The sequence below is a fragment of the Onychomys torridus genome, chromosome 13 (genome assembly GCF_903995425.1).
Source record: "Onychomys torridus chromosome 13, mOncTor1.1, whole genome shotgun sequence".
Classification (NCBI taxonomy): Eukaryota; Metazoa; Chordata; class Mammalia; order Rodentia; family Cricetidae; genus Onychomys; species Onychomys torridus.
In genome coordinates, this window is record NC_050455.1 from 27151035 (window position 1) to 27175943 (window position 24909).

Sequence of the window (24909 nt, forward strand, 5' to 3'; positions counted from 1 at the left end):
ATTTCTACGACAGGAAAATACCTCGATGAACTATTGTTTTTCAGACCCTAAGTTTGTAGAAACCATTTGTGCTTAAAGATCTTTCTTGAGGGTGAGTCAAGCTTCAGCTATCATTTACAAACCCCAGCAAAGCCCTTTTTGCCTTTTCTTCTTCTAATGAAGAAAATTATAGCATCCTTTATGGTAATAGCATTAAAGGCTTAGGTTTCCTAATGCTATAGTATCAAGTTATGAAAAACAGCTTGACACTCTTCTTTCAAGTGTAAGCTTGCCTATGAGAAATTGCTAATATGGGGGCTTAAAAATTTGTCAAATATAGGAAATTAAAGTTTTGGCTCCGGCTCAATTCTCCAGTCTCAGGGAGTAGCTAGGATGTAAGCGAGAAACTGGTCTCATGACATGCTGCAGGAGATTCTGAAAAGATTTTCCTGAATTTTAGCTATTAGGAAAAATAATGTATTACTTGGTTTTTAAACATAAGGTCAACGTTCAAGTAACAGATGGCATGCAGGAGAACACTTGAACATAACTCTGGAGCATTGCTCAGTGGCTGGGAGTTGCCTATCCTGTGTGAGACACTCAGTTTAACCTGTGTCTACGAAAAGAAATGGAAAGAAATGAAACTTTCAAATGTCTATTCTACAGCCTGGCACACACCTGCAATCCCAGCACTCGGGAGGCAGAGACAGGCTGATCTCTGAGTTCGAGGCCAGCCTGGTCTATAGAGTGAGATCCAGGACAGGCTCCAAAGCTACAGAGAAACCCTGTCTCAAAAAAAAAACAAAACAAAACAAAACAAAATTTCTATTGTAAACTTTTGTTGCATAGATATGTTGGTGACTGCTGGTGTTTCTATGGACATAGAGGGGTTTGTACATAATAAGGAGTTTAATATATCTGGACATTGATATTATGATGTATAATGGATCTCTAATATGAGATATAGACATTTTAATTTCTTCAAGCATTCTTTCAGTACTACAGGTGTGGTTCGGGGCTAGAGCTGTACATAGCTCTAGGTTCAATCTATCACCTTAGAAACAAAATAAAAAGGCACTCTCTTCTGTATGCTAATAGGAGGAAATGAGAATCCTTTGAGAATCTTATTTTCTACTCATGCAGTATAGGGATTTCTCAAATTTTTCTTCTGAGGAGTCATATCTATATTTAAATTCATGAGTTTAAAATGCATGTTAATTTGGGGAAAACATAACATAGACACTCATGATGCATGCATGTATCTATGACATGGTAAGTAGACAACAGTCTACACAAACATCACTTCTCTTTTCAATGTTTATTAGCATATATTAATCATGACATTTTCATACATGTGTGTGATGTGTTTCAATCACACTCACTGTCCCATTACCACCCCTTACATCCACCCCACTCCAATGTTCACGCCTTTCATGTGTTTTTAGCAGGGTGGTTTCCAGGAGCACAGGTGAGGGTCTTCTTGTTTTGTCTTGGTTTCAGGGTCCCGTTATGTCTCCCAGGCTAATCTTGAACTCTTCATCTTGTGCTTGCAGTCACACCCACCTGTCCCTTAGCTATTACAACATAGGTCACAGATTGGTGACTGAGAAAATCATGGCAAATGATCAATTCCAATGCTCTTAAACTATGTATGTAGGTAACAGGTTGTAGAACATAAATAGGCTGAAAAGGGAAATTACTGATATTTTGGTTTCTTTTTTAAGTGTCAAATTACACTACATATTTTAGATTTTATCCTGAATATCCAGAAAGCTCAATATACACTAAACAAAGATTGGCTTTATGTTCATCACCGTTGAAGTTGGTTGGTCTGATTTATATATGAAGATTCACAACATAATACATAATATTCTATAGTATGGTATAAATTTCCAATCATATATAATTTTTTTTAAAACGTTAAATACATAAGTAGCCACTATAATTCCATAGTGAGATTAAAATGTGCGGCTATTCATAGCTGCGTGTTCAGACCGATACATATATTTTGGAAAAGGATTTCTAAACAAGAGAAACTGCAATTCCACTCAGAGCCTCTGGGCGCCGCTGTCGGCCAGTGCAGCGCAAGCTCCAACGCCCCGGATCCCTCAGTCTCTAGGCTGGAATTTCCTGCGCACAAACGAATACACTCCAAAGGGAACTCTCGCTCACAGAGACTAAGACACCGATTCCCAGACCCAAACTGGGGTCCAGCTGTACGGGGCCAGATGCACCTCCGCCTCGGAAGACCGCACTCCAGCACACTGTGAAGATCCGAAGACCTAGAGAGAACCCGAGCCAGCAATGGGAGGGAGCTGCGCGCAGAGGCAGCGCCCCGGCCGCCCGCAGGTACTGTTTACCCTGCTGCTGCCTTTGTTCTGTCCCGCGCTGGGCCAGCCGGTCCGCTACTCCATCCCCGAGGAGCTGGACCGCGGCTCTGTGGTGGGGAACCTCGCCAAGGATCTGGGGCTCAGCGTCCTGGAAGTATCTGCAAGGAAGCTGCGGGTCAGCGCTGAGAAGCTGCACTTCAGTGTGGACGCGGAGAGCGGGGATTTACTGGTGAAGGACCGCATAGACCGCGAGCAGATATGCAAAGAGAGAAGAAAGTGTGAGTTGCAGTTGGAAGCCGTGCTGGAAAACCCCTTGAATATTTTTCATGTCGTTGTGGAGATTGAGGACATTAATGATCACGCTCCACAATTCGAGAAGAAAGAGACGCGTTTAGAAATTCTAGAATCTGTGTCGGTTGGTACACGAATACCCCTTGAGCCTGCCACTGACCCCGACATAAATTTGAACTCAATTAAAGACTACCAGCTAAGCTCCAACCCTTATTTCTCATTAGTGGTTAGAGTTAATCCTGATGGCGGCAAAAGCCCGGAGCTGTCTCTAGAGAAACTTCTAGACAGGGAAGAGCAGAGGTCTCATCGCTTGATACTGACTGCCTTAGATGGAGGGGACCCACCTCGCAGTGCCACCACTCAAATAGAAATATCTGTAAAGGACAACAATGACAACCCTCCAGTGTTCAGCAAAGAAGAATATAGGCTCAGTGTTAGTGAAAATCTGCCCCCAGGGTCCTCCGTGTTGCAAGTGACAGCCACTGATGAGGACCAGGGCATCAATGCTGCGATAAGTTATTACTTTCGGAGCACTGCCCAGAGCACAAGACACGTGTTCGCTCTGGATGAGAAAACAGGCGTGATTAGGAACAACCAGCCATTGGATTTTGAAGAGGTAGAAAGATACACCATGGAAGTGGAAGCGAAGGATGGAGGTGGTCTCTCTACACAGTGTAAAATCATCATAGAAGTCCTAGATGAAAACGACAACAGCCCAGAAATAATCATCACCTCTCTTTCTGATCGTATCTTGGAGAATTCTCCTCCGGGAGTGGTGGTGGCCCTCTTCAAAACGCGAGATCGGGATTTCGGAGGAAACGGAGAAGTGACGTGTGACATAGGCAAAGACCTGCCTTTCAAGATCCATGCTTCTTCTAGCAACTACTACAAGTTAGTAACAGATGGAGCCATAGACCGAGAGCAGAACCCACAATACAATGTCACCATCACCGCTACGGACAGGGGCAAGCCACCCCTTTCTTCCAGTACAACCATCGCTCTGCACATCACTGATGTAAATGATAACGCCCCGGCTTTCCAGAAGTCTTCTTACATAGTCCACGTGGCAGAGAACAACCCACCTGGAGCCTCCATCGCTCAAGTCAGCGCCTCTGACCCGGACTTGGGGTCCAATGGTCACATCTCCTACTCCATCATAGCCAGCGACCTGGAACCTAAATCGCTGTGGTCCTACGTGACCGTGAACGCGCAGAGCGGAGTGGTGTTCGCTCAGCGCGCCTTCGACCACGAGCAGCTGCGCTCCTTCCAGCTGACCCTGCAGGCGCGCGACCAGGGCTCGCCCGCGCTCAGCGCCAACGTGAGCATGCGCGTGCTGGTGGGCGACCGCAACGACAACGCACCGCGCGTGCTGTACCCCGCGCTCGAACCCGACGGTTCCGCGCTTTTCGACATGGTACCGCGCGCTGCCGAACCCGGATACCTGGTCACTAAGGTGGTGGCTGTGGACGCAGACTCGGGACACAACGCCTGGCTGTCGTACCACGTGCTGCAGGCCAGCGATCCCGGGCTCTTCAGCCTGGGGCTGCGCACTGGCGAGGTGCGCACAGCGCGTGCCCTGGGCGACAGGGACGCCTCGCGGCAGCGCCTGTTGGTTGGTGTTCACGATGGTGGACAGCCACCGCTCTCGGCCACTGCCACGCTGCTGCTAGTGTTCGCTGACAGCTTGCAGGAGGCCCTGCCAGACCTCAGTGACCACCCACTACCCCCTGACCCTCAAGCCGAGCTGCAGTTCTACTTGGTGGTGGCCTTGGCCTTGATTTCTGTGCTTTTCCTCCTGGCTGTGATTCTAGCCATCGCTCTTCGACTGCGACACTCCTCCAGGCCCTCTGTCTGGGGCTGCTTTCAATCTGGAGTTTGTTCTAAGACTAGGCCAGGGGTTTCTCTCAACTATAGCGAGGGGACTCTGCCTTATTCCTACAATCTGTGCGTTGGGCATACGGGAAAGGCGGAGTTAAATTTCCTGAAGTGCAGCGCACCTTTGCCTTCTGCTGAAGAAGTAGTTTGCGGTAGTTCTCCTGGGGCTTTAATTCCGCTTCACGTTGGGGATGATTCGACTGCACATCCCGAGACTCTAACACCGGTAAGTTTCGTTTTATTCTTTAATCATCCCAGTTTCTCTTATTTCAGCCATAGTAACTTCATTTTTGTATCTAGGTTCATATTTGAAAAATCGGTAGCTAACTGCCACCGCGTCTTCTCAATGGTGAAATGACGACTTTTTGTTCATAAGTTGATCTATCCTTCAGTGGAAAAAAAAAGTTAAAAAATTGTAGCTATCTTGTAAGGCTCCGATGGGCAAACAAAAGCAGTAAAAATCTTGGGGGCTGGAGAGATGGCTCAAGGGTGAAGAGCTCTGTTGTTCTTGCAGGGGACATGCATTCGGTTCCCAGCACCCACAGTGGCTCACAACCGTCCACCACCGTAGTTCCAGGGCACGAGAGAATCTGACACCGTCCTCTGACTTCCTTGTGTTCCAGGCATGCACGTGGTGCACATACATATATGAGGGCCAAACACTCATGCATATAATAACTATAATAGTCTTGGCGTCTAACCAAATAAATGAGTAGCCTATCCAAACTTGCTACTTAAATGAATTTATGCGTCTAATTTATATGTTTTAATGTCTAAAATGTTTAAAGCGTGCTGAACTATCAGAACGGTGCTCCTTTCCAGGAAAAAAATACTTATTGTAAATCATTTCTGCTGCATTTGGCTGTCTCCATTTATTTTTTCACTTTTTTTTTTTAATCTACCCTTGAGAGGTGATTGGGACATCAGCTAACAGATCTTCCAACTTCTGTTCAGTGGCAGATGCTTCTCTTCAGAGGAGACTTGAAGTTTTGTTCACATTCTTAAGGTTTTGTGGTCCCCAAAAGTTAGTATAACTGCCCGAGGGGGGGTTTCTCCTCTATTACTTCAGTTCTTCCAGCTTTACTGTTCTTCTCCCTTTTCTTAGAACTGCTTTTGCACATTTTCTCAATCTCTTCCTCTACATCAAAACGAATGATTTCCAAGAACACTATGAGATGCTTTTGCCTTTTTGCTTTCAATCTGTTTGTGATTTAAGATCTTTGAAAGAAAAAAGATAAAATTTATGCTTGGGTCTGGCCATTACCTACCTAGAATTCCAATGCTCAGGGGGTAAGACCTACCTCTCAGAACTATAACAAAATATCTGAAGAATGCCACAATGACTGAAACACTTTTAAACACCCTGTTTCCTCTGTAAAAGAAGTAAACCTGTGACTCCTTCTGGGTGTGGGTGGGCAGGCAAAACTCCAAATTCATAGTCCATCTTCTTCACACTACCAGATAAGCTGCCTAGGAGAAGACATTTTTAATATTGGTATTAATGCTCTGATACAATAAGATGCTTGGTATCGGGCTGGAGAGATGGCTCAGTGGTTAAGAGCACTGGCTGCTCCCGCAGGAGCTCCTGAATTCAATTCCCAGCAACCACATGGTGGCTCACAACCATCTGTAATAAGATCTGGTGCCCTCTTCTGACACAAAAGTGTATATGCAGATAGAGAACTGATAACACAAAATAAATCTTTTGAAAAAAAGATACTTGGCATAAAAACTTATTCACAGTTCTACCTCGGGGCTAGGGATTTAGCTCAAGTATAGAGTATTTGCCTCACATCCTTTGATTCTCAACACTGGAAAAAAAATCACATTACTGCATCTTTGGTTTTGTTTCTGGTGCCTGAAATGCTTGTAACATCTTTGTCTTCCCATTACAACACATTTTAGTAGGCAACCATACAATTTGCTACTTTTACTTTCTAATTATTTGATAAATTCATTTCTAAATAGCCTAATTAAATTTTCAATAACAATCCTATGTAAGAAAAAGTACATTTTTTAAAAATCATTAAGTAATAATAGACTATCTTGTCAGCCTCTTACGGGGTTATAAACTAAACAACATAATCAAATTAAAGAAAATAAAAATCTTTCAAAGTGAATTTTATCAAAAGGAGTATAATTGTCTTCATGTGAATTAATATAAAAGTTGAATTTTTTTCAACACTAAAATAAACATTATTTATGTTTTAAGTGAGTATGTTCCTGTTGGAAATAAGTTGTAAATATTATCAATTTAACGTATTACACTCCCCAGTAACCTACGAATTGAAAAGGGCTCGAATATAGCTCAGTGATGGAGAACTTGTCTAGCATGTATGAAGCCCTGATTTCAATCTCGCACCCTTTAAAAAGAATGAACAGAGAAATCAAAGATCAATATAAAATAAAACAACTCAACAGATGCGTTTGCAGAGATTCTGTAATGGGTGCAGTAACTTCTTCAGACTCTGAGCGTCGCTATTCACCTACGAAGAGCAAAACGCCGCCAGAGCTCGGTTGGGATTCTCAGGGTCCAAAGGCTTACAGCCTCTCAGTTCCTGCAAACCGGCTCCTGGGCTGCAACGAAAATCACCCAGGAATTTAAGGTGCTCCATCTGAGACTCCTGAGGCCACATAAAGAAGAAAAGAACCGGGTAAAACACACAGCGCGCTCGGCTGATCGGGGAGAGCTTTGAGAAAATTCCGTGGTCAGGAGACAATGGCCGCTCAAAGGAATCTCTTAGAGCGCTCCAAACTGGTCCTCCTTTTCCTGTGGATGCCCTGGGAGTCCGCAGCTCGGCAGATCCGCTACTCCGTTCCTGAAGAACTAGAGAAAGGCTCCTTTGTGGGCAACATCTCCAAGGACCTGGGGCTGGAGCCCCGCGAGCTGGCGGAGCGCGGGGTCCGCATCGTCTCCAGAGGTAGGTCGCAGCTTTTCTCTCTGAACCCGCGAGGTGGCAGCTTGGTCACCGCGGGGAGGATAGACCGGGAGGAGCTGTGTGCCCAGAGCGCGCCCTGTCTCGTCAGCTTTAACATCCTTGTGGAAGAAAGGGTGAAACTTTTCGGGATAGAGATAGAGGTAACGGATGTCAATGACAATGCTCCAAAATTCCAAGCAGAAACTGTAGATGTAAAAATCAATGAAAATGTCGCATCAGGGATGCGTTTTCCTCTCCCGGAAGCTATTGATCCGGATGTGGGCGTGAACTCTCTGCAGAGCTACCAGCTCAGCCCCAGTAAGCACTTCTCCCTAGGCGTTCAGAGCCGAGCTAACGGCGTCAAGTACCCGGAGCTCGTGCTGGAGCACGCCCTAGATCGTGAGGAAGAGGCCATTCACCACCTGGTCCTCGTGGCCTCTGACGGGGGTAACCCTCCCAGATCCGGCACGGTCCTCATCACTGTGACTGTCTTTGATACAAATGACAATGCTCCAGTCTTCACCTCGCCTGAATACCGAGTGAATGTTCCAGAGAACTTGCCTGTGGGCACCCCGCTGCTGAAAGTGACTGCCACCGACAAAGACGAAGGCGCCAATGGAGAAGTGACATACTCATTCCGAAATTTACAGGACACACAACTGTTGAAATTCCAACTAGACAAAAGTACTGGGGAAATAAAAATATCTGGAAATCTAGATTACGAAGAAATGAGTTTCTATGAAATAGAAATCCAAGCTGAAGATGGAGGGGCCTATCTTGCAACTGCGAAGGTGTTGATTACAGTAGAAGATGTAAACGACAACAGCCCGGAGGTGACCATCACCTCCCTCTTTAGTCCAGTGGCTGAAGACTCGCCTGTGGGAACTGTCATAGCCCTTTTGAACGTGCATGATTTAGACTCCGGGCAGAACGGAGAGGTAACCTGCTCCCTCTCAGGGAATCTGCCATTTAAATTAGAAAAGTCCATTGACAGTTACTATAGACTAGTGACAGAAAGAGCCCTTGACAGGGAACAGGTGCCCTCTTTCAACATCACAGTAACAGCCAGGGATGGGGGAAACCCGCCTTTGTCGACCAAAGCTCACTTCACTCTGCTCGTGGCGGACATCAACGACAACCCACCCACCTTCTCTCACGTCTCCTACTTTACCTATATCCCAGAGAACAACCCCAGAGGCGCCTCCATCTTCTCAGTGACCGCCCTGGATCCGGATAGCAAAGAGAACGCCCAGATCGTTTACTCTCTGGCTGAAGACACCATTGAGGGGGCACCACTTTCTTCCTACATCTCCATCAACTCAGACACTGGCATCCTGTATGCACTCTGGTCCTTTGACTATGAGCAGTTCCGGGAACTGCGGGTGCAGGTGACTGCCAGTGACAGCGGGAAGCCGCCCCTCAGCAGTAACGTGTCATTGACCCTGTTCGTCCTGGATCAGAATGACAACTCTCCGGAAATCTTGTACCCTACTCCACCCACCGATGGCTCTACTGGGGTGGAGCTAGCGCCCCGCTCAGCAGAGCCTGGCTATCTGGTGACGAAGGTGGTGGCGGTGGACAGAGACTCCGGGACAGAACGCCTGGCTGTCCTACCGTCTGCTCAAGGCCAGCGAGCCAGGGCTCTTCTCCGTGGGGCTGCACACGGGCGAGGTGCGCACCGCGCGGGCCCTGCTGGACAGAGATGCCCTCAAGCAGAGCCTCGTGGTGGCTGTGCAGGACCACGGCCAGCCTCCTCTCTCCGCCACAGTCACTCTGACTGTTGCAGTAGCTGACAGCATCCCTGAAGTTTTGTCAGACTTGGGCAACCTGGAGCCACCGCAGGACTCTGGAGCCTCAAGCCTCACCCTCTACCTAGTCGTGGCGGTCGCGACGGTCTCCTGTGTTTTTCTCGCCTTTGTCATCGTGTTGTTGGCTCTCAAACTTCGGCGCTGGCACAAGTCTCAGGCGCTGCAGTCTTCCGGAGATGGATTGGGTGGCCTGCCTGCCTCTCACTATGTGGGCGTGGACGGGGTGCGCGCTTTCTTGCAGACCTATTCCCACGAGGTTTCCCTAACTGCTGATTCGCGCAAGAGTCACCTGATCTTCCCGCAGCCCAACTACGCAGACACGCTCATCAGCCAGGAGAGCTGCGAGAAAAAAGATCCGTTGTCTCTGTTAGATGATTCGAAGTGCCCTGTAGAGGATGCCCCTCTGGTGCCAGTGAGTGCTGATTTTACCTTTTCTTTGAACAGTTATGGTCAGATTTACATTTAGGCTTGAATCCAGGTGGTGGAAATATTAGATCTCTACTTTAAAACCACTTCGCTCGGTTCCGGCGACACTTGCCTCTCTCGCTAAAACATTAAAGAGTAGAATCTGGTGGTTCAGACCGTTTTGGAAACTGTCATGAAAACCACCCAGATTGCCATGAGGTTGTTATGAATAGCCATGCAGAACCTTGTGTAGGAAAGGGAACTTCCTACGGAAGTGCCTGTTGATTTATGTGTCCTCCTCACTGGGCCACACGCTGCAACCCTACCGCTTTAGACAGCTCTTTTGAAGACAAGTGTGTCAAACTTAGGTAAACACCAGAAACAAATGCATTAGCCCCACCAGATCCACAAGCCACGTCCAAGGCTGTTCACTGTAGTTCTTTGAGGACAAAGTCAGTATGTTTTTGCAGTTATATTTTTTCAAACAATACCTGAATATACTCCTTAGAGATTTTAATTTATGTATTGATATTCAATCAACAATTCATAACTATGTGCTTAGAATCTTTATAAGCATAATCGTACCTATTAGCCCAGTGGCTTTCCTTTTGTATATAATTATGTAACATCTGACTATATTAGAGATACAGCCTTTTAATTTGACTTTCCTTGCCCAACGAGGATTCTAAGAATTTATAATGTTAAATTGAGATTTTGGATTCTCTTTGTCCTTCTTTTCCTTCAAAATTAAACATGCCAGTAATTAAAAGCTAACATGTAAATATGGATTTGGGGGATGGATAATGTCTGTGTTCCCAAGAACAGAAGCTAAACATGTGTGATAAGGATATTTCTCTTTAATGTAGAAGAAAACTCAGAGGAAACGCGAAAACACTGGGACTGAACTTTCAAATAAACTAAGAGCTAACCTCAAAGGAAGAAAAGGCAGTTCTGCAGGGGGTCAGAATTTAAGCAAAGATGGACATGAAACCCTTCTAAATCAATGATTGGTAGAGGGATTGGTGAGCACATTTAGTTCAAGAAAACAGTGATATATTTGGTTCGATTTTTGAACTTATTATCACTCTACAGAAGTTACTAGAAAAAGGAGTGCTCTGCCAAGTCCCACAATACCTCTGAGACCATGACATTTTTGTGCCAACACTTGGTTAACTGTAGATTCGTGGAAGGTAAGTACACATTCTGGAGTTAGAATACAAGTTACTCATTGAAACTATTTTCCCCCACAAGAGTAATAATTATTATGTATATATTTCAGTTGCATTATTTGAAAAAGGCAAGCTTCAACAGCACTCTTTTGACGTTGTAAATAGTCTATTAAAATTATTAGGGCTGGAGGGATGGCTCAGTGGTTGGGAGCCCTGACTGCTCTTCCAGAGGACCCAGGTTCAACTCCCAGCACCCACATGGCAGCTCAGGCTGTCTGTGATTCCAGTTCCAGGGGACCCGACACCCATGGCAAAAACACCAAGCACATAAAGTGAAAATAAATTTTAAAAAATCTTAGAGCAAGACTGATCATCCTGGATGACTGAATACAGCCAGGGTTGCAGTCTAAATATGGATGGAAGGTTTTTTACTTTTTAACTGACTAAAGCTAGAGTTGATGACAAAAGACAATTTTCCTCAAAAGGAGTGATAGTCTTTTCCTGTGGATGGATGATCTGGGTAACAGTTGGGTTGGGCCATGGGTTGGATCTGGGTACCTTCTCTTTTCTTTCTTCCATGCCTTTTTATTAAAACGAAACAGTCTTTCAGTGTACCCAAAATTAATATATTTTTTACAAATTGAACATAATATTTAACATTAAAATTTCCACGATGGAAACAAAATCAATAAGAAACAAAATTCAAATATTTTAGCTTATCAATTTGCGCTTAATATAAAAATAAAAGATTCCTCAAAATATGAAACGCCAGACTGCAATTCCACTCAGAGCCTCTGGGCGCCGCTGTCGGCCAGTGCAGAGCAAGCTCCAACGCCCGGGGTCCCTCAGTCTCTAGGCTGGAATTTCCTGCGCACAAACGAATACACTCCAAAGGGAACTCTCGCTCACAGAGACTAAGACACCGATTCCCAGACCCAAACTGGGGTCCAGCTGTACGGGGCCAGATGCACCTCCTCCTCGGAAGACCGCATTCCAGCACACTGTGAAGATCCGAAGACCTAGAGAGAACCCGAGCCAGCAATGGGAGGGAGCTGCGCGCAGAGGCAGCGCCTCGGCCGCCCGCAGGTACTGTTTACCCTGCTGCTGCCTTTGTTCTGTCCCGCGCTGGGCCAGCCGGTCCGCTACTCCATCCCCGAGGAGCTGGACCGCGGCTCTGTGGTGGGGAACCTCGCCAAGGATCTGGGGCTCAGCGTCCTGGAAGTATCTGCAAGGAAGCTGCGGGTCAGCGCTGAGAAGCTGCACTTCAGTGTGGACGCGGAGAGCGGGGATTTACTGGTGAAGGACCGCATAGACCGCGAGCAGATATGCAAAGAGAGAAGAAAGTGTGAGTTGCAGTTGGAAGCCGTGCTGGAAAACCCCTTGAATATTTTTCATGTCGTTGTGGAGATTGAGGATGTTAACGACCATGCTCCTCATTTCCCAAAAAATGAAATAAACCTAGAAATAAGTGAATCCGTCAACCCAGGGATGAGAACAATTCTGGAGTCTGCGAAAGATCCTGATATTGGTGTGAATTCACTGAGCAAGTATCACCTAAGTCCTAACGAGTATTTCTCATTGTTGGTGAAAGACAATCCTGATGGTGGCAAATACCCAGAAATAGAACTGCAAAAGACACTGGACCGAGAAACCGAGAACACCCACCACCTGGTGCTGACAGCTGTCGACGGTGGGGACCCGCCCCGAAGTGGAACCGCTCAGCTCCGAATCCGAGTGGTAGATGCCAACGATAACCCCCCAGTGTTCAGCCAAGATGTGTACAGAGTCCGCCTTCGGGAAGATGTGGCTCCAGGGACAGCCGTCCTAAGGCTAAGGGCGACAGATCAGGACGAGGGCATCAATGGGGAGTTCACATACTCCTTCCTGGGTGTGGCTAACGAAGCTCAGCACGTGTTCTCTCTCGATTCCCTAACTGGAGACATCGTCACTCACCAGTCCTTGGATTTTGAAGAAGTAGAAAAATACACGATTGATGTGGAGGTAAAGGACAGAGGATCTCTTTCTTCACAGTGTAAAGTAATTATAGACGTTCTAGATGAGAACGACAACCGCCCAGAAATAATCATCACTTCCCTCTCTGATCAGATTTTGGAGGATTCCCCTTCTGGAACAGTTGTGGCCCTCTTCAAAGTAAGGGATCGAGATTCCGGAGAAAATGCACAAGTCACGTGCAGTTTAAATGGAGACAGTCCATTTAAGATTCATTCTTCTTCCAATAATTACTACAAGTTAGTGACAGATAACATCCTAGACCGGGAACAGACCCCGGGGTACAACATCACTATCACAGCCACAGATAGAGGCAAGCCACCCCTCTCCTCCAGCATAATCATAACTCTGCACGTTGCTGACGTCAACGACAACGCACCTGTTTTCCAACAGCCCGCCTATCTGGTCAACGTACCAGAAAACAATCAGCCCGGTACCTCCATAGCCCAAGTCAAAGCACAGGATCCAGATCTTGGACAAAATGGCCTCGTCTCCTACTCCATCATAGCCAGCGACCTAGAGCCAAAGGCGCTGTCCTCCTACGTGTCAGTAAACCAGGACAGCGGAGTGGTGTTCGCTCAGCGCGCCTTCGACCACGAGCAGCTGCGCTCCTTCCAGCTGACCCTGCAGGCGCGCGACCAGGGCTCGCCCGCGCTCAGCGCCAACGTGAGCGTGCGCGTGCTGGTGGACGACCGCAACGACAACGCACCGCGCGTGCTGTACCCCGCGCTCGAGCCCGACGGTTCCGCGCTCTTCGACATGGTACCGCGCGCTGCCGAACCCGGATACCTGGTCACTAAGGTGGTGGCAGTGGACGCAGACTCAGGACACAACGCCTGGCTGTCATACCACGTGCTGCAGGCCAGCGATCCCGGGCTCTTCAGCCTGGGGCTGCGCACTGGCGAGGTGCGCACAGCGCGTGCCCTGGGCGACAGGGACGCGGTGCGGCAGCGCCTTCTGGTCGCTGTGCGCGATGGTGGACAGCCACCGCTCTCTGCCACTGCCACATTGCTCCTAGTTTTCGCAGACAGCCTACAAGAAGCATTGCCGGACCTCGTCGATCACCCCACTCCTTCCGACTCCCAGAGTGAGCTTCAGTTTTACCTGGTGGTGGCCTTGGCCTTGATCTCAGTGCTTTTCCTCTTCGCAATAATTTTGGCCATTGCTTTGCGCTTGCGACAGTCTTCAAACTCTTCAGCCACTGGCTGCTTGGGGCCAGTTCTCGGCTCCAAGTCAAGACCTGTACTTCCACCGAACTACAGCGAAGGGACATTGCCCTATGCCTATAATTTGTGCGTGCCGGGAGATCAAGCTAAACCAGATTTTAATTTTCTCACTTCTGTTGGTGATTATCCAGCCACACAAGATATTCTCAACAAAGATAGTTCCTCAGCACTGTTGACTAGCATTTTAACTCCTAGTATTGAAGCAGACGAGAAGACCTTTAATCAGGTATTTAATATTATGCTTTTTATATGCCGGTACGCCAATATAGTAGTGCTATTTTAAGGGTTTTGTTTTTGGTTTGGTTTGGTTTTGAGACAGAAGTCTGTCTATGTAGTCCTGGAATTTGCTGTGTAGACCAGGCTGACCTAGAATTCACAGAGATTTGCCTGCCTCTGCTTCCCGAGTGCTGGGAATAAAGGGGCGAGCCACCTGGCTAGCTCTATTTTTGGAGCTTAAAGTTCCTAAGAAATCCAGGCCAAACTCATGGTTTTCCCTGTGTTTGGAAGGGATGTGGGAGTGTGATTCGAAGACAAAATCCATGTGCCTCGTGTGAAATATACCAAGTTCTATCCAGCACATATAACAAAATGTTTGCAGTAGTTAAATACACTACTTTCCAAACATATTTAATTCTTTCTTTCTTTCTTTCTTTTTTTTGTTTTTTTTGAGGATTGAGGGTATAGTATGCTCTAGGTCCTGGCTTTGATTACTAATTCTCTCCTCCATGTCCTCTGGCCTCTAACATATTCATGTATATGAAACTCTCACGCGAGTGTTTCATTAAAAAACGGCTTGCATTTATAGGTATGAAATACAGTTACATTTTATTATCTTTTAAATGATAACCATAATGCTATTCAAAGTTTGAATGAAAGATTCCGTCTTTATTTTGCTCGTTAAAAAACAAAATAATTCATTAAAAATCTTTGGTGGGGACTGGAGAGACAGCTTAGTGGTTAAGAGCATCGCTGCTCTTTGGGAGGACCCAAGTTCAATTCCCATCATCCACAACTGGTGGATCACCACTGCCTATAACTCCAGTTCCCCCTTTTTCTGGACTTCACATGAACCCATGCTCACACGTGCACATACAAAGACACAAACATATACACATAATTAAAACAATTAAAAAAAAAACTTGGGGGAAAAAGTAGTAAGAATAATAGCCATTCATCCTACCTGAGGATTTTGTGGACCACGCTGTTTTCACATCCACAAATGTCGTGTCTCTTCCGTCAGTAAAACCAGTTGGAATCACAATTAATCTGTGAGTTTTCAGTTCCAGTTGTATTTCAAAACTTTAAATTAAACACGTCCATTTAATACCTACCCTTTTCATAAGTGCGCTTGGTGAATTTTACATCACATCACATAACTATTTTTGCGGTTTTCAGCTTTACAATTGTGTATGATCCACAGAAAAGGTGAGTGTGACAACTTCCTCTGCAACGTACCCCGATTTTTCTTAGCGTTGTAATAATAAGATTGGGCTCTAGGCGCCGCTGTTGACCAGTCAGGGAATGGGAGGGCAAAGCTGTTGAGTTCTCCTGAATCTCTACCACACAAAGCCGAAAGGGATGGATACTCACGCATCCTAATTCTGGAAATAAAGACACCTCCGCTCGCTTTGGAATATATTTTGGATGCGGACGACCTGGAGCCTCGTAGACACAAAAGCTAATTCAGAAAAAAAAAACTGGCGCAAGAACCCACGAACTGCACTCACACGGAGCCATGGCGAATCAGCCTCAGAGCCTGGACCGCAGAGCGCTGGTCCCGCTGTGCATCTTCCTGGGGACCTTGCTGACGTTTGGGACCGGGCAGATCCGATACTCGGTGCCAGAAGAGACAGATAAAGGCTTCTTCGTGGGCAACATCTCCAAAGACCTGGGGCTGGAGCCCTGGGAAGTCGCGGAACGCGGAGTCCGCATCGTCTCCAGAGGCGAAATGCAGCTTTTCGCTCTGAATCCGCGAGGTGGCAGCTTGGTCACTGCAGGTAGGATCGACCGCGAGGAGTTGTGTGATACCTTGCCCTCCTGCTTGCTAAATTTGGAGATTCTCGTAGAGGACACCCTGAAGATTTACGGAGTGGAGGTGGAAATAATGGACATTAATGATAACGCCCCCAGCTTCCAGGAAGAGGAGGTGGAGATCAAAGTCAGCGAGCATACTAGTCCTGGATCGCGATTTCCTCTTCCTAGCGCTAGGGATCCAGATGCCGGGATGAACTCCCTCCAGAGCTACCAGCTCAGCCCTAGTAGTTACTTCTCCTTGGTGGTGAGAGGCGGAACTGATGGAGACAAGAATCCAGAGCTAGTGCTGGAGGAAGGCCTGGATCGGGAGAAAGAGACGTCTCACCACCTCCTCCTCACAGCCTTAGATGGAGGAGATCCCATCCGCAAGGGCACAGTTCCCATTCGCGTGGTGGTCCTCGATGTCAATGACCACATCCCAAAGTTTACACAGTCGGTGTATAGAGTGAGTATTCCTGAAAACCTCAGCTCTGGAACTCGGGTGCTCATGGTGAACGCCACAGACCCAGACGAGGGTATAAACGGGGAAGTGGTGTACTCATTCCGGAAAAAGAAAAGCAAAGCTTCTGAAATATTTCAGTTGAATTCTCAAACTGGAGAAGTTCTAGTTGGAAAGCCTCTGGATTTTGAAAAATACAGATTCTATGAGATGGAAATTCAAGGCCAAGATGGTGGAGGACTGTTGAGCACCACCACGCTGATGATCACAGTTACGGATGTGAACGATAATACTCCAGAGATAACTATCACCTCTTCCATTAACTCAGTGCCGGAAAATTCTCCTTCAGGTACAGTAATTGCTCTCTTAAACGTTCAAGATCAAGATTCTGGAGAAAATGGTCAAGTCACTTGCTTCATTCCTAATGGTCTTCCTTTTAAGTTAGAAAAGACGTATGGAAACTATTATAAATTGATAACAAATAGTGAACTGGACCGGGAGCAAGTGGAGAGCTACAATATTACATTAACCGCCAAAGATGAGGGAAGTCCACCCTTGTCTACAGAAACTCACCTCCTGCTCAAAGTGGCAGATGCCAACGACAACCCTCCGGTTTTCACTCACCCCGCTTACTCTGCCTACATTCCTGAAAACAACCCCAGAGGCTCTTCCATCTTCTCAGTGACCGCAATTGATAGAGACAGCCGAGAAAATGCCCAGGTCACTTATTCTCTGGCTGAGGACACCATCCAGGGGACACCTCTATCCTCTTTCGTTTCCATCAACTCAGATACCGGTGTGCTGTATGCCCTGCAGTCCTTCGACTATGAGCAGTTCCAAATCCCTACAGCTGGGAGTGACTGCTAGTGACAATGGGGACCCACCACTAAGCAGCAATATTTCGTTGACTTTGTACGTGCTGGACCAGAACGACAACACTCCAGAGATCCTGTATCCCTCTCTCCCAACTGATGGCTCCACTGGTGTGGAATTGGCACCCCGCTCTGCAGAGCCGGGTTATTTAGTGACCAAGGTGGTGGCGGTGGACAGAGATTCGGGACAGAACGCCTGGCTGTCCTACAGACTGCTCAAAGCCAGCGAGCCAGGCCTCTTCTCGGTGGGGCTGCACACAGGGGAAGTGCGCACTGCCCGCGCCATGATGGACAAAGATGCCCTCAAGCAGAGCCTCGTTGTGACTGTACAGGACCATGGCCAGCCTCCCCTCTCCGCCACTGTCAGGCTCACCGTGGCGGTGGCTGACAGCATCCCTGACATTCTAGAGGACTTGGTTAGTCTGGAGACTCCCACCAACCCGGATGAGTCAGGCCTCACCCTCTACCTAGTGGTAGCCATCACAGCAGTCTCGTGCGTCTTCCTCATCTTCGTCATGGTATTGCTGGCTCTCAGGCTTCGGCGCTGGCACTCATCGCGTCTGCTCCAGGCTGCCAGCGAATTGGCTGGCATGCCTCCTTCGCATTTTGTGGGCGTGGACGGGGTGCGCGCTTTTCTCCAGACCTATTCCCACGAGGTTTCGCTCACAGCAGACTCGAGGAAGAGTCACCTGATCTTCCCGCAGCCCAACTACGCAGACACGCTCATCAGCCAGGAGAGCTGTGGGAAAAGCGAGCCTCTCCTGATAGCGGAAGACCCAGCTACCGTTTTAGGCAAATGTGACCCAACAGATAGTCAGGTGAGATATAGCTCTTTGCGTCTCAATTGTTGCTGTTTTGGCACAAATCTTGAAGGGTCTTTTGTTTGTTTGTTTGTTTGTTTTGTTTTTTGTTTGTTTGTTTTGTTTTGTTTTGTTTTGTTTTTTGAGACAGGGTTTCTCTGTAGCTTTGCGCCTTTCCTGGAACTCACTTGGTAGACCAGACTGGCCTTGAACTCACAGAGATCCGCCTGGCTCCACCACCACCCGGCTGTCTTGAAGGGTCTTTTGCTGAGCTGGTTATGAAAATTAGGCTTGGAGAGAAATAACTAGTCCGGGCTGGAGAGATGGCTCAGAGGTTAAGAGCACCGACTGCTCTTCCAGAGGTCCTGAGTTCAATTCCCAGCAACCACATGGTGGCTCATAACCATCTGTAATGAGATCTGGTGCCCTCTTCTGGCCTGCAAGGACACTTGCAGGCAGAACACTGTATTCATAATAAATAAATAAATAAATCTTGAAAGGAAGGAAGGAAGGAAGAGCTAGTCCATACATATTTAGAAAACTTATTTGTTGGTTTGTGTACCTTACCATCATCAGATTAACTTTTTTTTTCAGAAGGGCTTTATCAAAGTCCATTTTTTGGTGCTTACATATTTTCTTTCGATTTTGAAAGGCTAGATCGATTATCTTCACTTGCTTTGTAGTGCATTAACTTCAGTATTGTTATCTATCATCGTGATTGATGGCTATCTATGTAAATGAATTGTGATTCAATTCAATGATTCGCAAACAGATTTTATTTTAATTTCACAGTGTCTCTGTAGTCTTCCACGATTTGCTTCTAATGTTTAAATTTAACTCAAATCAGGAGCATGCTCTCTGCAGCTTTTCCTAGTTTATCTATGTACACACTATTTGTAATGAGGTTTTCTTCTGAGGATGGGTAGTTCTGTTTTGCTTTTTGGTGGTCGGTGGTATATTTGGATCCTGTTGACTATTTCAGCTTTGTATCGTTGCTTCATCCTATCAAAACAGACTTTGTTACAAGACTTTGTTGGGTGAGGGAATGCAGAACCATTTTCTTAGGCTCCGTATCTATGGCTACTGTGGATTCACTAGATTGTAGGAGAATAATGGGACTGCTGAGTCAATGTTGCTTCCTTTTATTCTTTTACTGTAGTGTTAGGTGCAATGCTTTTTCTTTTTTCCTGTTTTCTTCTTTTCTTGTTCATTTTTTCTTTTTCCTTTCCTTTTTGAATGTTTGTGATGTAAAACAATCCACATATAGAAATTATTTTTATCCCCAAAACTTTCAAATTCAGATTTGTTTATATGATTTGCAATGATTAGAGATGAGAGTGGGTATTTGGGTTGTATAAGTGATTGATTTAGGGGCTGGGGTATATAGTTCAGTGGTCAATAATGTGCTTAGCATGTGCAAGATCCTTGGTCAAAGCCCTAGGATGGGGGGGGGTGACTTTGCTCTTATTCATCTTTATCTTTTTCTTCTTCTTCCTCTTCTCCTCCTCCTTTCTTCTTCTTTTTCTTTGTCTTCTTCCATCAAGAAACTTGGATTTCTTTTTTCTTCCTTAAGTTCATTTTGCACTATATTAAGCATATTCAATTGCTGTAATCAGAAAAAGAACGTTGCTATTGAAGCCTCAATATTTATCCAATAATATGCATGTTATCTGAAGCAAAAGCAAATGAGGAAAAGAGACTTATCTAGATTTGATCACAAGAATCACTTCCATAATCAAACTCTACATTCCTATGTCATGTCTGGAAATTTGATTCAGTTGCTTGTACATTAGTATTTCCTTTCAAGTTTGTGTTTTTCACTTAGGAGTTTGATCTTAATATAATTCATTGTAAATTTGATGATTGGGCACAATTCTTCAACTGTTGGGAAAGGCGTTCTTCTTAACAGGTGCCTAAATTTGTCTTGAAGCCAAGAAAAATATTTGAGTGTTTTGAGTAGTATTTATGCTTATGGAATTCCAAACTCAAAGGGGAAAAAAAACCTAAGGCACTACACTTGAACTAGAATTAGATTATTCAAAATGCTATGAGGCATTTGACTGGTAAGGAGAGGTTGCTCTGTGTTTTTAAGCACAGTCTAAACTAGTTGGGAGCTGTGAACTGAGCTCTTGAAGAAGAAAAAGAAAAGGTTGGCTCTGAAAGTTGATTTGCATGTCGCTGGATTTCAGTTAGGATGCAACATATAGCTAATTTAAATAAAAGGATAAAAAGAAAATGCGCTCACATCTCGTGCTGCTAAAATCTTAAGGGTGAATGCACATTTAACAATCCCTGGGATGCATCTATATTATAACTAGAAATAATTTAGGGCATTGGCCGTTTTTTATTTCAAATGTGCCCTAAATGGTTTTGAATGCCCCTTCTCTGGCAATTACGCATGTGTTTGATTGAAGGTGATACGTGGTATCATTTCGCCACTTTCAAGTTTTCCCATACCACTTGGTGGGGCTATTTTTTTCACGTGGTTTTGAGGAAAGACTTGCCTGGTTCTTCCACTGTGTGTTTTCTCTGATAGAAAAAGACAAGCCTTTTAATCTGACATTACTGGGCTAATAGCTATGCTACAGATCCCATCTCTGGGGTCTTTGTTCAATAGCAACACTGGAAAACAGACAAATTCTAAACTCATGAACTCCTTTGTTGGGTGTGTCCCAACATAGCCCTGTATTCCTAATCCCATTGAGTCTGCAAAGGCTCTGGTTGCAATTCTATAAATGGACTCTGGGCGCCGCTGTTGTCCAATTCGCTGTAAGAGCTGACTTCCAGGGCTCTACCAGTTGAAATTGTGAACGCACACCGAAGGCTTTAAAGAGTGGGAGGACTTGAATTTTCTGCTTAGCAAATTATATTAGAGACTGTGGTACACTCAAACTTGGAGTGAGCGTTTGGCTTTTCTTCGTGGTGGAAGAAATTCGTGAAGCCTCTTCCCTTCACCTGGAAGGCTATGAGGATGGAGCGCAGCGTGAAGCTAGGGAGCAGGACCGGGTGGAGGCAAGTACTCTTTCCGTTCTTGCTGCCTTTGTTCTGCATGGGGCTTTCGGAGCAAGTCCGATATTCTATTCCGGAAGAAATGGCCATGGGCTCGGTTGTGGGAAACCTCGCTGAGGACCTGGGGCTGCCTGTTCAGGATTTACTGACTCGGAACCTCAGAGTCATCGCTGAGAAACCGTATCTTACTGTGAACCCTGAGAACGGGAACATAGTTGTGAGCGACAGAATAGATCGCGAGTTACTGTGCTTCCAAAGCCCTCTGTGTGTCCTGCCCTTAGAGATTGTGGCAGAAAATCCCCTAAACGTCTTTCACGTCAGCGTGGTGATAGAAGATATAAATGATAATCCTCCCCATTTCCTCCAAAACAGTATTGTTTTACAAATCAACGAGTTTGCAATTCCAGGCACTAGGTTTGGCCTGGAATCTGCCATAGATGAAGATGTAGGACCCCACTCTCTCCAGAGTTACCAGCTCAGTTTGAACGAGCATTTCTCTCTGGTGGTGAAGGACAAGGCTGATGGCAAGGATGCCCCAGAATTAGTGTTAGAGAAGCCTCTAGACAGGGAAAGGCAGAGCTCCCAGCTCTTGATCCTGACAGCAGTGGATGGGGGAGAACCAGTACTAACCGGCACTACTCAGATTAAAATCGAGGTCACTGATGCCAATGATAACCCCCCAGTGTTCAGCCAAAATATGTACAAAGTCAGTCTTAGAGAGAACATGCCCTCAGGCACCTCTGTGCTAAAGGTGATGGCCACTGACCAGGATGAGGGTGTCAATGCAGAGGTCACCTACTCCTTCAAATCACTAGGAGATGATATTAGAAAAAACTTTATCCTAGATCATCAAAATGGAGAAATTAAATCTGAAGGCCCTATTGACTTTGAAACCAAGAAGACTTATACCATGAGCGTAGAGGCCAAGGATGGTGGAGGCATGGCCACAGAGTGTAAAGTTATAGTAGAAATTCTCGATGAAAACGACAATGCCCCAGAAGTGGTTTTTACTTCGGTGTCCAATTCTATAGCCGAGGATGCAGAACCTGGGACAGTAGCGGCTCTGTTCAAAACACACGATAAAGATTCTGAAGAAAATGGAAGAGTGACGTGCTTCGTAAAAGAAACGGTTCCTTTTAGAATTGAATCTTCTGCCAGTAATTATTATAAGCTTGTAACAGATGGGGTCCTGGACCGGGAGCAGACTCCGGAGTACAATGTCACCATCATCGCCACTGATAAAGGCAAGCCACCCCTCTCTTCCAGCACAAGCGTCACCCTGCATGTTGGGGACATCAATGACAATGCTCCAGTTTTCCATCGGGCCTCCTACTTGATTCAAGTGGCTGAAAATAACCCGCCTGGTGCTTCCATTGCTCAAGTCAGCGCCTCTGACCCCGATTTGGGATCCAATGGTCACATCTCCTACTCCATCATAGCCAGCGACCTGGAACCTAAATCGCTGTGGTCCTACGTGTCTGTGAACCAGGACAGCGGAGTGGTGTTCGCTCAGCGCCCCTTCGACCACGAGCAGCTGCGCTCCTTCCAGCTGACCCTGCAGGCGCGCGACCAGGGCTCGCCCGCGCTCAGCGCCAACGTGAGCATGCGCGTGCTGGTGGGCGACCGCAACGACAACGCACCGCGCGTGCTGTACCCCGCGCTCGAACCCGACGGTTCCGCGCTTTTCGACATGGTACCGCGCGCTGCCGAACCCGGATACCTGGTCACTAAGGTGGTGGCGGTGGACGCTGACTCGGGACACAACGCCTGGCTGTCGTACCACGTGCTGCAGGCCAGCGATCCCGGGCTCTTCAGCCTGGGGCTGCGCACTGGCGAGGTGCGCACAGCGCGTGCCCTGGGCGACAGGGACGCGGCGCGGCAGCGCCTTCTGGTCGCTGTGCGCGATGGTGGACAACCACCGCTCTCGGCTACAGCCACGCTGCACCTGATCTTCGCTGACAGCCTGCAGGAGGTCCTGCCAGACCTCAGCGATGACCCTCTGCCGTCAGACCCCCAGAGTGAGCTGCAGTTTTACCTGGTGGTGGCCTTGGCCTTGGTCTCCGTACTCTTTCTTTTCGTTGTGATTCTGGCCATCGTCCTTCGCCTGCGACAGTCCCGCAGTCCTGCAGTCTCGGGCTGCTTTCAGTCTGGCGTCTGCTGTAAGACTAGACCAGGGGTCTCTCTCAACTACAATGAGGGGACCCTGCCTTATTCCTACGATCTCTATGTTGCCTCCAACTGTCAAAAAACGTCTCATTTTCTTACCTTAACGCCAGAAATGGTCCCTCCGCAAGGTCTTTCTATGGACGCTTCGGTGGAAGTGAGTGTCACTGAGGAGAATAACAAGATACTCTCTGATGCTATTGCTTCTACTCACGTGAGTCTCAATGAGCCTTTCATTCGCACATTGTTTAATTTTCAAATTCTTTTGGAATGATTTTTTTTTTTGAGACAGGGTCCAGTTGTCCAGTTGTGTGGACCAGGCTGGCCTTGAACACACAGGGATCCTCCTTCCTCTGCCTCCCAAGCGCTGCAATTAAAGGTGTGCGCCACCACATTCGGCTTTGAAATGGACTCTGAAAACACACTGTACCCACAATCACCTGTTTCATTTGCACAATCTCAGTTCTTTTCTGTCTTTTCTCTATGGGCCAGTAACTGTACCATTAGGCTTCAGGATTCCGAAATATTTTATCCATATACATCAAAACTCAAAACGTAGAAGCGTTATGATGCGCTGTCATTCAAGTAATTTTAAACGTGTGTGTGTGTGTGTGTGTGTGTGTGTGTGTGTGTGTGCCATGTGGAGGTCAGAGGACAACTTTTGCGAGTCAGTTCCCTATTTCTACCATGTGGGTTCCAGGAATTTAACTCAGCTTCAATTAGGTTTAGCAGCAAGCACCTTTTACCTGCTGAGCCATCTCTTGCTGGTCCTACTCAAATACTTTAATTTAAACTATACGTTGGTTTTTCTGTAGTTGTTTATTGGGAGATCAATATCTTGAGCTTATAAGGCTTTCTTTATTAATATAAATTGAGAAATAGTATGTACAAAAAGGTATTATGATGTGATAATTTGGCAATAGTATTCAGATATATTAGTTTTTTTTTTTATTTTGGGGGGGGAGGTGGTTTTTCGAGACAGGGTTTCTCTGTGTAGTTTTGGTGCCTGTCCTGGATCTCGCCCTGTAGACCAGGCTGGTCTCGAACTCACAGAGATCGGCCTGGCTCTGCCTCCCGCGTGCTGGGATTGAAGGCGTGTGCCACCACCACCTTGCCTATTAGGAGTTCTTTTAATATCACTTTTATGTCTGCTCTTTTCCCACAAGTATCTGTAAGTTTCCTTCCAATTATATTCTATAGTGACAGAGGCTGGAGGCCAGCTCAGTTAAAGTTTATACTTAAGCATGGAGACAACTAAGGTCTACTGTCCAGCAGCCAAAAGTGCTTGTTCCCAAATACAGTTCCTAGACACATGAAATACATACAGGCAGTCATCTCCTAGAATCTTTCCTGCTTCTAAATGTATGGCCAATAATTCTGTTATTAAAATTAGGTTGGCTACCCAAGAAGAGGTAATTTTATGGTATCCTTCAGATTCCTAATTTTCTTCTACTAAGTCTTAATCGACATCAAACATCCTTTTGCAATGCATGCATCTGTAGAATTGTGTAACACTGTCTCCACTTCCAGGTAATGCAAGTTGGGGTCCTTCCACTTATCTGAAAGATGTGAATACATCTT

The 24909-nt window shown here is 46.3% G+C and overlaps 3 protein-coding genes across 18 annotated transcripts in view; all 3 read left to right on the plus strand.

The window, feature by feature from the left end:
- Positions 1–24909, plus strand: part of LOC118594666 (protocadherin gamma-C4) — a 182586-nt gene that overhangs the window by 74985 nt on the left and 82692 nt on the right. Inside the window, exons 1-2 of one of the 16 annotated variants that reach the window (XM_036204746.1) lie at positions 2078–3822; positions 13356–14237. The exons of 12 other annotated variants lie outside the window; for them this stretch is intronic. In XM_036204746.1, the coding sequence (XP_036060639.1) occupies positions 2284–3822; positions 13356–14237 (2421 nt within the window). In that variant the 5' untranslated portion in view covers positions 2078–2283. Of the gene's footprint in view, positions 1–2077; positions 4702–11616; positions 14238–24909 lie in introns of those variants that run through there. 3 more of the 16 variants (XM_036204753.1, XM_036204749.1, XM_036204744.1) reach the window with 3 other exon arrangements.
- Positions 15492–17417, plus strand: LOC118594678 (protocadherin gamma-A11-like). The gene has a single exon (XM_036204770.1). It carries the CDS (start codon positions 15747–15749, stop codon positions 17349–17351), a length of 1605 nt encoding a protein of 534 aa, XP_036060663.1. The 5' UTR covers positions 15492–15746; the 3' UTR covers positions 17352–17417.
- On the plus strand, positions 20924–23587 carry LOC118594923 (protocadherin gamma-B1-like; the record flags this gene model as incomplete). Its single annotated transcript, XM_036205183.1, has 1 exon — positions 20924–23587. A coding segment is annotated over exon 1 (2466 nt), but the record flags the coding sequence as incomplete, so codon positions are not given.